The sequence below is a fragment of the Mobula birostris genome, chromosome 18 (genome assembly GCF_030028105.1).
Source record: "Mobula birostris isolate sMobBir1 chromosome 18, sMobBir1.hap1, whole genome shotgun sequence".
Taxonomy (NCBI): Eukaryota; Metazoa; Chordata; class Chondrichthyes; order Myliobatiformes; family Myliobatidae; genus Mobula; species Mobula birostris.
Genome location: NC_092387.1, coordinates 70,249,677 through 70,262,119, shown reverse-complemented (window position 1 = coordinate 70,262,119; position 12,443 = coordinate 70,249,677). Strand labels below are relative to the sequence as shown.

Below are 12,443 nucleotides of genomic sequence, written 5' to 3'. Positions count from 1 at the left end.
CCCAGTGCTGCTGATCACTCTGTCGGACACACAGTGTTGCAAGCACACGTACTGTGGTCTGCCAGTCAGGTAATCAAGAATCCATGACACCAGGAAAGCATCCACCTGCATCGCTGTCAGCTTCTCCCCCAGCAGAGCAGGGCAGATGGTGTTGAATGCACTGGAGAAGTCAAAAAACATGCCCCTCACAGTGCTCGCTGGCTTGTCCAGGTGGGCGTAGACACGGTTCAGCAGGAAGACGATGGCATCCTCAACTCCTAGTCGAGGCTGGTAGGCGAACTGGAGGGGATCTAAGTGTGGCCTGATCATAGGCCGGAGCAGCTCCAGAACAAGTCTCTCCAGGGTCTTCATGATGTGGGAGGTCAATGCCACCGGTCTGTAGTCATTGAGGCTGCTGGGGCGCGGCGTCTTCGGCACAGGAATGAGGCAGAACGTCTTCCACAGTACAGGAACCCTCCGGAGCCTCAGGCTCATGTTGAATACATGGCGAAGTACTCCACATGGCTGAGAGGCACAGGCTTTGAGCACCCTGGTACTGACACCATCCGGTCCTGCAGCCTTGCTTGGGTTGAGACGTTTCAGCTGTCTTCTGTTGGCGGAAGCAACACACACAAAATGCTGGAGGGACTCGGCAGGCCAGGCAACACCTATGGAAAAGAGTACAATCGACATTTTGGGCCTAGCCCCTTCAGCAGAACCATTCAGTCCTGCTGAGTATACCAGCCTCAACAGATTCTTGGAGACAGAGAGTTGAAGATTTCCTTCCACCTACATTTAGAACGCCAGAGAGTGGTGGATATATGGAATGCTCTGCCCCAGAAGGCAAAGGAGGCCAAGTCTCTGGATGCTTTCAAAAAAGAGATGGATAGAGCTCTTAAAGATAGTGGAATCAAAGACTATGGAGATAAGGCAGGAACTGGATACTGATAGTGGATGATCAGCCATGATCACAGTGAATGGCGGTGCTGACTCGAAGGGCTGAATGGCCTACTCCTGCACCTATTGTCTATTGTCTATTATCTATTGTCTACAGTGCCTATAAAAAGTATTCACCCCACCCCCATAAGTTTTCATGTTTTATTGTTTTACAACGTTGAATCACAATGGATTTAGTTTGGCTTTTTTTTTGACACTGATCAACAGAAAAGGCTCTTTTATGTCAAAGTGAAAACAAATGTCTACAAATTCCTCTAAATTTATTAGAATTATTAAACACAAAATAATTGATTGCGTAATTATTCACCCCCTTCAAAACAGTATTTAGTAGATGCACTGGCTTCAAGACAGTATTTAGTAGAAGTAGAAGCACTCTTGGCAGCAAATACAGTCTGTGTGGATAGGTCCCTATCAGCTTTGCTTATCTGGATACCAAATTTTCCCCATTCTTCTTTACAATACTGCTTAGATTACACGGTGATTGTGAGTGAACAGACCTTTTCAAGTCCAGCCACAAATTCTCAGTTGGATTGAGATCTGGACGCTGACTTGGCTTCTCCAGGACATTAACTTTGTTCTTAAGCCATTCCTGTGTAACTTTGGCTTTATGCTTGAGGTTATTGTCTTGTTGGCAAACAAATCTTCTCCCAAGTCACAGTTTTCTTGCGGACTGTATCAAGTTTTTTCCTCCAGAATTTCCTTGTATTTTTCTGCATTCATTTGATCCTCTATTTTCACAAGCCTTCCAGGGCCTGCTGCAGTGAAGCATCCCCACAGCACAATGCAGCCACCACCGTGCTTCATGGTAGAGATGGTGTGTTTTTGATGATGTACAGAGTTTGGCTTACACCAGAGTGTTTAGTCTAACGGCCAAACAGCTCAATTTTGGTTTCGTCAGATCATAGGACCTTCTTCCAGCTGATTTCAGTCTCCTATATGCCTTCTGGCAAATTTTAGCTGAGATTGCATGTGAGTTTTTTTCAACAGTGGCTTTCCCTTTGTCATTCTCCTATAAAGCTGCAACTGGTGAAGCACCCAGGCAACAGCTGTTGTGTGGACAGTCTCTCCATCTCAGCCACCGAAGCTTGTAGCTCCTCCAGAGTTGTCATTGGTCTCTTGGTGGCCTCCCTCTCTAGTCCCCTTCTTGCACCGTCACTCAGTCTTTGAGGACGGTCTGCTCTAGGCAGATTTATAGTTGTGCCATATTCTTTCCATTCCTTGATGATTGACTTAATTGTATTCCCAGAAATATTCAGTGACTTAGAAATTTTCTTGTGTCCATCTCTTGACTTGTGCTTTTCAACAATCATTTTACAGAGTTGCTTGCAGTGTTCTTTGCCTTCATGGTGTAGTTTTTGCCAGAATACTGACTCAACAATAGTTGGATCTTCCAGTTACCAGTGTATTTTTACTACAATCAATTGAGAAACCTTGACTGCACATGGCGATCCTTATTTAACTAATTATCTGACTTCTAAAACCAATTGGCTGCAACAAAGATGATTTCGTGTATCATATTAAAGCAGGTGAATACTTACGCTACAATGATTTTGTGTTTTATATTTGTAATTAATTTAGATCATTTTGTAGAGATCGGTTTTCACTTAGACAAGAAAGTGTCTTTTTCTGTCGATCAGTGTCAAATTAAAGCCAAATTAAAATCAGTGCGATTCAATGTTGTAAAACAATTAAAACATGAAAACTTCTAAGGGGGGGGGGTTTGAATACTTTTTATAGACACTGTATATGAACCAGATGCTGCCTGGCCTTCTGAGTTCCTCTAGCACTTCGTGTGTGTTGCTTGGATTTCCAGCATCTGCAGATTTTCTTGTTTGAGATTGAACCAGAACCTCTAACGCCAAATTTGATTTTTTTTGTCTAGTCCTCTTCCACAAGAACAACTAAAAATGAAAGGTTTCAATTTCTAGGAAATCTTTCACAATTTTTGGACTCCACAAAACATTTTACAGTCCAAACGCTTTTGTGATTGTGTAAAGGAGTTCATTTGCTCATAGCAGGGTATGAGAAACATCAGTATGGCCACGACCGTTACAGATTCACACCCTGATTGCGTCATTAACAGTGACAATCGAACCCTCAGGTCCAGGAAACATCTCTACCAAGCAAAAACAAGCGACTACAGATAATGGAAATCTGGAGCAACAAACAACATGCTGGAGGAACTCAGCAGGTTGGGCAACATCTACGTTGGAAAGTGGACAGTCAATGTTTCGGGTTGAGACCCTTCATCTGCACTGAAAAGAAAGAAGGATGATAGCCAGTATAAAAAGATGGGAGGAAGGGGAGCAAAAGCTGGCAGGTGATATATGAATTTAGGTGACATGTATGTGAAAGAAAGGTTACTGTGGGACCATGGTCTCTGCCATAATGTGTTTTTTTCTTTGTTTTGCTAAATATTTGAACTAATGGTTTTAATAAAAAAGATCAATGTTTAAGACAAAATGACTGAAGATTCCCATGAGGCAGAGTTACCAGAACACAAGTTCCACCCCTGGATATTTCTGAAGTTGCCTCTGGTAGGCCACAGTGAACTGCATCTCCACACACCTGCAGGCAATGCGCTTGGAGTTCCAGTTCAGTTCAGTTTCTGTTTACTGTCATTTAGAAATGCATACATTAAAAAAATGACACAACATTCCTCCAGAATAATATCACAAGAAAACACAGGACAAACCAAGACTAAAACTGACAAAACCACATAATTATAACATATAACAGTGCAAAGCAATACCATAATTTGATAAGGAGCAGACCATGGGCACGGTAAAAAAAGGTCTCAAAGTCCCGATAGACTCATCATCTCACGCAGGCGGCAGAAGGGAGGAAACCTCCCCGTCATGAACCTCCAAGCACCGCCAACTCGCCGATGCAGCACCATTGGAAGCACCCAACCGCAGCGGACTCTGAGTCCGTCCGAAAACTTTGAGCCTCCGACCAGCCCCTCCAACACAGCCTCTCCAAGCACCATCCTCTGCCGAGCACTTCGACCCTGCCCCGGCCGCCAAGCAACAGGCAAAGCCGAGGACCTGGGGCCTTCTCCTCCGGAGATTCTGGACCACACAGTAGCAGCAGCAGTGAAGCAGGCATTTCAGAAGTTTCACTAGATGTTCCTCCGTACTCTCACGTCCATCTCCATCAAATCAGGATTGTGCACGGCACCCTACTTGACAAATAACAGACATCACCACCGGAGTGGCTGCTGCAAGCTGCGTGGCGCCGCCATCCTCACACCATCGTTTACCAACAGAGCGGTAAAACATTGTACTCATGACACTGCTAATTCTTTTCTCCTTTATGTTATACCTATGACCTCTAGTCCTCCCCTCAATTAAAAAAATGTTTTCAGACATGCTGAATCCAAAGCCACAATCTGCTGGGGTATCTCAATGGGTCGAGCAGCATCTGTGGGAGAAAAGCAATTCTCGACATTTTAGAACATAGAACATAGAAATCTACAACACGCTACAGGCTCTTTGACCCACAATGTTGTGCCAACCATGTGACCTACTCTAGAGACTGCCTAGAGCAGGGGTAGGCAACCTTAAGCACAAATGATTTTCTAGTATGAGGTATTCATTAATTTGAGGCAAAACATAACTAGATGTATTTAAATGGATAATTTCCATATTTCAAGTTTTTTATGGAATTTATCTGGCCCACCATCCACTCATTAATACGCGATCCGGCCCCCGGAGGCAAAAAGGTTGCCGACCCCTGGCCTAGAATTTCCCTAGTGCATAGCTCCGTGTACCTATCTAAGAGGCTCCTAAAAGACCCTATTGTATCTGCTTGCACCACCATCACTGGCAGTGGATTCCACGCACCCACCACTCCCTGTGTAAAAAACTTACCCCTGACATCCCCTCGATGCTTATTTCCAAGCACCTTAAAACTATGCCCCCTCGTGTTAGCTATTTCGGCCCTGGAAAAAGCCTCTGACTATCTACACGATCAATGCCCCTCATCATCTTATACACCTCTATCAGGTCCCCTCTCATCCTCCGTTGCTCCAAGGAGAAAAGGCCAAGTTCACTCAACCTATTCTCATAAGGTATACCCTCCAATCCAGATAACATCCTTGTAAATATCCTCTGCACTCTCTCTATAGTATCCACATCCTTCCTGTAGTGAGGTGACCAAAACTGAACATAGTACTCCAAGTGGGGTCTGACCAAGGTCTTGTACGGCTGAAACATTACCTCATGGTCTTGAACTCAATCTCCCAGTTGATGAATGCCAACACACCATACACCTTCTTAACAACACTGTCAATCTGCACAGCAGCTTTCAGTGTCCTATCGACACAGCCCCCAAGATCTCTCAGATCCTCCACACTGCCAAGAGTCTTACCATTAATATTATAGTCTGTCTCCAAATTGGACCTACCAAAATGAACCACATCACACTGATCTGGGTTGAAGTCCATCTGCCACTTCTCAGCCCAGTTCTGCATCCTGTCAATGTCCTGCTGACAGCCCTCCACACTATCCACAACACCCCCAGCCTTTGTGTCAATAGCAAACTTACTCACCCACCCTTCTACTTCTTCATCCAGGTCACTTATTTAAAAAATCACAAAGAGGAGGGGTCCCAAAACAGATCCCTGCAGAACACCACTGGTCACTGGCCTCCATGCAGAATACAAACTATCTACAACCAACCTTTGCCTTCTGTGGGCAAGCCAATTCTGGATCCACGAAGGTAGGTCTCCTTGAATCCCATGCCTCCTTATTTTCTGAAGGAGCCTTGCATGGGAAACCTTATCAAATGCCTTACTGAAATCTATATACACTACATTCACTGCTCTACATTCATCAATGTGTTCTGTTAGATCCTCAAAGAATTCAATCAGGCTCGTAAGGGACAACCTGCCCTTGACAAAGTCATGCTGCCTATCCCTAATCAGATTATGTCTCTCCAAATGCTCATAAATCCTGCCTCTCAGGAACTTCTCCAACAACTTGCCCACCACTGAAGTCAGACTCACTGGTCTATAATTTCCTGGGTTGTCTCTACTCCCTTTCTTGAACAAGAGAACAACGTTTGCAACCCTCCAATCCTCCAGTACTACTCCCAGCCCCATTGATGATGCAAAGATCATCACAAGAGGCTCAGCAATCTCCTCCTTTGCTTCCCACAGTAGCCTGGGGTACATTTCATCCAGTCCCGGTGACCTATCTAACTTAATGCTTTTCAAATGCTCCAGCACATCCTCTTGCTTAATGTCTATACACTCAAGTGTTTCAGTCCGCCGTAAGTCACCCCCACAATTGCCAAAGTCTTTTTCCCTGGTGAATACTGAAGCAAAGTATTCATTAAGTACCTCTGCTACCTCCTCTGACTCCATGCACGTTTCCACTATCGCACCTGATTGGTCTTATTTTCACATGGCTCATCCTCTTGCTCTTCACATATTTGTAGAATACCTTGGGGTTTTCCTTAATCCTGCTCACAAGGCCTTCCCATGGCCCCTTCTGGCTCTCCAAATTCCATTCTTAAGCTCCTTCCTAAGAATCTTGTAATTTTCTAGAGCCCTAACAGTATCTAGTTTCTTGAACCTTTCATAAGCATTTCTTTTCTTCTTAATTAGATTTTCTACATCTTTTGTACACCATCTTTAACTCTGTCATCCTTTCCCTGCCTCAATGGAACATACCTATGCAGAATCCCATGCAAATGTTCCCTGAACATTTGCCACATTTCTGCCATGCATTTCCGAGAACATCTGCTCCCAATTTATGTTCCCAAGTTCCTGCCTAATAGCATCATATTTCCCCCTACCCCAATTAAATGTTTTCCCAAATTGTCTGCTCCTATCCCTCTCCAGCACTATGGTGAAGGAGATGGAGTTGCGATCACTAACTCCAAAATGCTCTCCCACCAAGAGATCTGACACCTGACCAGGTTCATTTCCCAATACCAGATCAAGTACAGCCTCTCCTCTAGTTAGCTTATCTACATATTGCATCAGGAAACCTTCCTGAACACACCTAACAAACTCCACCCCATCTAAACCCCTCACTCTAGGGACATGCCAATCAATATTAGGAAAGTTACAATCTCCCATCACAACAACCTTATTATTATTGCACCGTTCCAGAACCTGCCTCCCTATCTGCTCCTCGATATCCCTGTTATTATTGGGAGGGGGTCTATAAAAAACACCCAGTAGAGTTATTGCTCCCTTCCTGTTTCTGACTTCCATCCACACTGACTCAAGTAGACCATACCGCGATGACTTCCTTCTTTTCTGCAGCTGAGACACTATCCCTAATTAGCAATGCCACACTCCCACCTCTTTTGCCTCCCTCTCTGTTTTTTATGAAACATCTAAAGCCCGGCACACTCAGCAGCCATTCCTGCCCCTGAGACATCTAAGTCTCTAATGGCCACAACGTCACAGATCCATGTATTGATCCACGTTCTACGTTCACCATCCTTGTTTGTGATACTCCTTGCATTAAAATAGACACATCTCAAACCATCAGGCTGAGTGCATCTTTGCTCTAACATAAGACCATAAGACTTAGGAGCATAATTAGGCCACTCAGCCCATTGAGTCTTTTCTACCATTCCATCATGGCTGATCCCAGATCCTTTCGTTTCTTTCTTTCTCAATCTGTTTATTAGTTTCATAATAATAAACATAGCATAATATTGATACAAAGTTATTGGGAATACATTGTTGTAATTGACATAGTTAAATACAAGCCCAGTTGACACTTAAATGTTAAATCTCCCAATCATACAGGATACAGATGAACAATATAAAACAAAGAAAAATATCTAAAAAAAATCATGAAAAAGGAAAAAAAAATAAAAGTACCCCCCCCCCAAAAAAACTAACCTAAACAGTGTTAATCAACTAAACTAAAAAAAAGACATGGGCTGTTATGTAACATCATAAAAAAAGGAACCATTAGTGACAACGACTCCATTCCTCTCAACAAATATTACAAAGAAATAGAATAAATTTGGAAAAGGTCATATCCAGATCCCACTTATCCCCATACACCTACCTTCCTACCATATCCTCTGCCCTGACCAATCAGGAAACTAGCAACTTCCGCTTTAAATATACCCATGGACTTGCCCTCCACCGCAGTCTGTGGCAGAGCATTCCACAGATTCACCACCCTCTGCCTAAAAAAAAATCCTCCTTAGCTCTATTCTAAAGGGTCACCCGTCAATTTTGAGGCTGTGCCTTCAAGTTCTGGACATCCCACCATAGGGAACATCCCCTTCACATCTGCCTATCCTTCCTCACAAACTCCTTACAAGCTGTCTCTACTTATTCTCCAACCTCCCCGTCCTCTGCCACTTCAGTTCCCACCCACCTGCAAATCTAGTTTAAACCCTCACCAATAGCACTAGCAAACCTTCCCATCAGGATATTTGTTCCCCAGTCGGATTCAAATCTCTCAAACCCCTGCAGTTTTGCACTAAAATAAACTTTTTAATAGTTCTAATTGTGTTTTTGCTTCGAAAAGTTGTGCGTAATTTAAGTTTAATTGATACTATTTGTGAAAGCTGCAGATAAGCTGTGATGCTGCTACAGGGTTTTCACTACGCCTGTATGTTACAGTACACCACAATACACTCGACTTTGAGCACCTCCAGCATATCGTAACGTGTGTTTGTTGTTGCTTATTAAACAATTATTGCCCCCAACTCTAGGAATAACTCTCCTAAGGAATATCACCAAAGAACCTAACGCTTCCATAAGAGGACAGGGGATAGATGAGAGATGAGGACGGGGGGGTAGATGAGAGATGGGGACGGGGGATAGATGAGAGATGGGGACGGGGGATAGATGAGAGATGGGGACGGGGGATAGATGAGAGACGGGAGGGTAAATGAGAGATGGGGACGGGGGTGTAGATGAGAGATGGGGACAGAGGCCACTCAAAAGGCGGGGTGAGTGGTGAGGGAGAGGGGGCCCCCGAATGGGCGTGAGTGAGTGGAAGGAAGCCCGCCCGATGGAGTAAGGGGCCCTCCCTCCTCCAGGACAAAAACAGGGTATCGAAGGGGATGCTATCCCACCGCCGCCGCCCGGCCGTCCTTCACAGACCCGCTGGTGACATGAGATCCGCGCCTGCGCGATGCACCTCCGTCGCTGAAGTCGCGGGCGATGTTCCGCTTGGGTCGTGACAGCGGCACCCGGTCGATCCAGGCGTAGAGTTCCTGCTGTGCGTCCTCGCTCAGCTTCATGGTGGGTGAGGCGGAGCGGAAATCCCCCGCTTCAACCGTGCAGTCTGGCGCCAGACTACCCTGAGTGTTTGTTTGTTGCCTAGTTACCGCTGTGTACGGTGTGGGGGTAGGATCAGAAAGCGCTTTGGTCAACTCACTTCAAAACCTACCTTCTGCCACATTTTAATCAGGTTTCATGGAGCTTATCAATAGGAATTTAATCAGATAATGCTGGAACTATTCAGGCGTGGCCCGAGTGTTCGGTTTTTAATTTAGATTTTCAACAAGATGCAGTTTATTTTTAATATTTTCTTTTATAAATGCCATGTTAAAATCTGAGAGTTGCACAACCTGCATATATATATACATATATATATATATATATGTAGAACTGTAGAACATGATTGCAAATTATATTGTCGTATTTATTAATGAACTGCAGGAAGAACTCAACAGGTCAGGCAGTACCTGTGGAGGGACAAGAATCAAGACCCTTCAGCTGGACTGAGGGGAAATAGTGAATGAGTGGGACAAGAGCCGGCAGGTGAGAGGTGGATCCAAGTGTGGAGGGTAAAAGGCAAGTGGCAGAGGGATAGTGGTGAGAAGAGGTTGAGGATGATAGGTAGATGGAAGAGAGAGGGTTAGAATAGAGACAGAGGCTGGGAGGAGAAAGGTGGAGGGAGCAAAGGTCTACAGATGATAGAACCTGAGAGAAGAGGAAAGTGAAGCTTAGAACTAGATAATGGGAGTGTAATAAAAGATAAGGAAGTGATAAGAATGTAATTACCTGCTGCCCAGAGGTGGTCTCAGAGATATTGAGTGTTCTTGTTATTATCTCGCAATATTTTGTGGATTCTGATATAGTTCCTTTAGATTGGAAGACAGGAAATGAGGGGGAAAAGAAAACAAGTAATGGTGACCTGTGGGCCTGATATATCTCAGGTTACTGAGAGAGACAAGAGATGAGATTTTGGGAGCCTTGACCAATGTGACCAATGACCTACCAAATGTTGAGAGGACCAGATAGGGTGGATATGGAGAGGACGTTTCCTGTGGTGGGAGTATCCAGAAATAAAAGGCACAACCTCAAAACTGAGGTGTGCCCTTTTAGAACAGAGGTAAGGAGGATTTTTTTTTTAGCCAGCGAGTAGTGAATCTGTGGAATGCTCTGCCACAGACTGTGGCGGAGGCCAAGTCCGTGGGTATATTAAGGCGGAAGTTGATCGTTACCTGATCGGTCAGGGCATCAAAGGATATGGCAAGAAGGCAGGTGTATGGGGTTGAGTGGGATCAGCCATGATGGAATGGCGGAGCAGACTCAATGGGCTGAATGGTGTAATTCTGCTCCTATGTCTTATGGTCCTATGGTGTTTGTGCCCTTGCTAAACATAGCAGAGGTCCCGGAGCACTGGCAAATGTTGTTCCTTTAATCAGGTATAATGTTGGGAACTATAGACCGGTGAGTGCCGCGTTCGTGGTGGGGAAGTTACTGGAGAGGATTCTCATTTATTTCACTCAATGAGTTCACGACGCCTTATTACACCCATGTGACCAATTAACCTACTAACTTGTATGTCTTTGGAGTGTGGGAGGAAACCAGAGCACCTGGAAGAAACCCAGCAGTCATGGAAGGAACATACAAACTCCTTAACGACAGCAGTAAGAATTGAATCTGGGTCACTGGCACTGAAAGAGGTTGTGCTAACCTCTTCGAGATAAAATTTATGAGCATTTGGCTTGATTGCAGATTGTTAGCACAGCCTAGTGCAGAGCAAGTCATGTCTTACTAACTTGATTGTGATCTGTGACAAGGGTAATTAACGAAGATAGAGCTGTGGACATTGTCTACATGGATTTAAGTTCCTCCTAGGAGAGGATCCTTCAGGGGAGACTCATCCAGAAGATTAAAATGTATCAGATTCGTGGCTCGAGAGGAGATTCATGAGAGTGATCCTGGGAATGAAAGGGTTCTATGTTCTATTGTGGGCTGAAGGGCCTGTTCCTGTGATATACTGTTTTGTGTTCTATTATGGGCCGAAGGGCCTGTTCCTGTGATATACTGTTCTGTGTTCTATTGTGGGCTGAAGGGCCTGCTCCTGTGATATACTGTTCTGTGTTCTATTGTGGGCCGAAGGCCTGTTCATATGATATACTGTTCTGTGTTCTATTGTGGGCCGAAGGGCCTGTTCCTGTGATATACTGTTCTGTGTTCTATTGTGGACTGAAGGGCCTGTTCCTGTGATATACTGTTCTGTGTTCTATTGTGGCCGAAGGGCCTGTTCCTGTGATATACTGTTCTATGTTCTATTGTGGGCCAAAGGGTCTGTTCCTGCGATATACTGTTCTGTGTTTTATTGTGGGCTGAAGGCCTATTCCTGTGATATACTGTTCTGTGTTCTATTGTGGACTGAAGGGCTTGTTCCTGTGATATACTGTTCTGTGTTCTATTGTGGCCGAAGGGCCTGTTCCTGTGATATACTGTTCTGTGTTCTATTGTGGCCGAAGGGCCTGTTCCTGTGATATACTGTTCTGTGTTCTATTGTGGGCCGAAGGGTCTGTTCCTGTGATATACTGTTCTGTGTTCTATTGTGGGCCGAAGGGCCTGTACTGTTCCTGTGATATACTGTTCTGTGTTCTATTGTGGGCCGATGGCCTGTTCCTGTGATATATTGTTCTGTGTTCTATTGTGGGTTAAACAGCCTGTTCCTGTGATATACTGTTCTGTGTTCTTTTGTGGGTTAAACAGCCTGTTCCTGTGATATACTGTTCTGTGTTCTATTGTGGGCCAAAGGCCTGTTCCTGTGATATACTGTTCTGTGTTCTATTGTGGGCCGAAGGCCTGTTCCTGTGATATACTGTTCTATGTTCTATTGTGGGCCGAAGGCCTGTTCCTGTGCTGTGTTTTTTGTTTTGATAAGATCTTACATAGGAGATTGCTGAACATAGTTAAAGCAATAAATCTTTCTTTCGTTGGAGTCTTGGTTTAAAAACAAAAATAATATAGGCAAGGCTCTCTCTGGCTGGCAGCCTGTGACTGATGTGATACAGCAGGAATCGGTTATTGGGGTTAACCTGTCGCAATCAACATAAACAATTTGCCTACAAGGATGAAATGTAATATTTTCTGATTTTGCAGCCATGGTATTGTGTGCAGCAAGGAGCATGTGAAGGGACTTTGAGGATTTTTTTTATCATTCAAGGAATGTTGGCTTCTCAGGCTGAGCCAGAGGTTAAGGTGCCCTTGAGAAAGTGGCAGTGAACTGCCCCGTGGACATCCTCGAGGTGTGGGTATATCC

The 12,443-nt window shown here is 44.6% G+C and overlaps 1 protein-coding gene across 1 annotated transcript in view; it reads right to left on the bottom strand.

Moving 5' to 3' along the window:
• spef1 (sperm flagellar 1) overlaps positions 1 to 9,233 on the bottom strand; it is a 55,617-nt gene extending 46,384 nt beyond the window's left edge. Inside the window, exon 1 of the mRNA XM_072282932.1 lies at positions 9,066 to 9,233. Within this exon, the coding sequence (XP_072139033.1) occupies positions 9,066 to 9,168 (103 nt within the window). The 5' untranslated portion in view covers positions 9,169 to 9,233. The remainder of the gene's footprint in view (positions 1 to 9,065) is intronic.
• Positions 9,234 to 12,443: the final 3,210 nt, after the last annotated feature.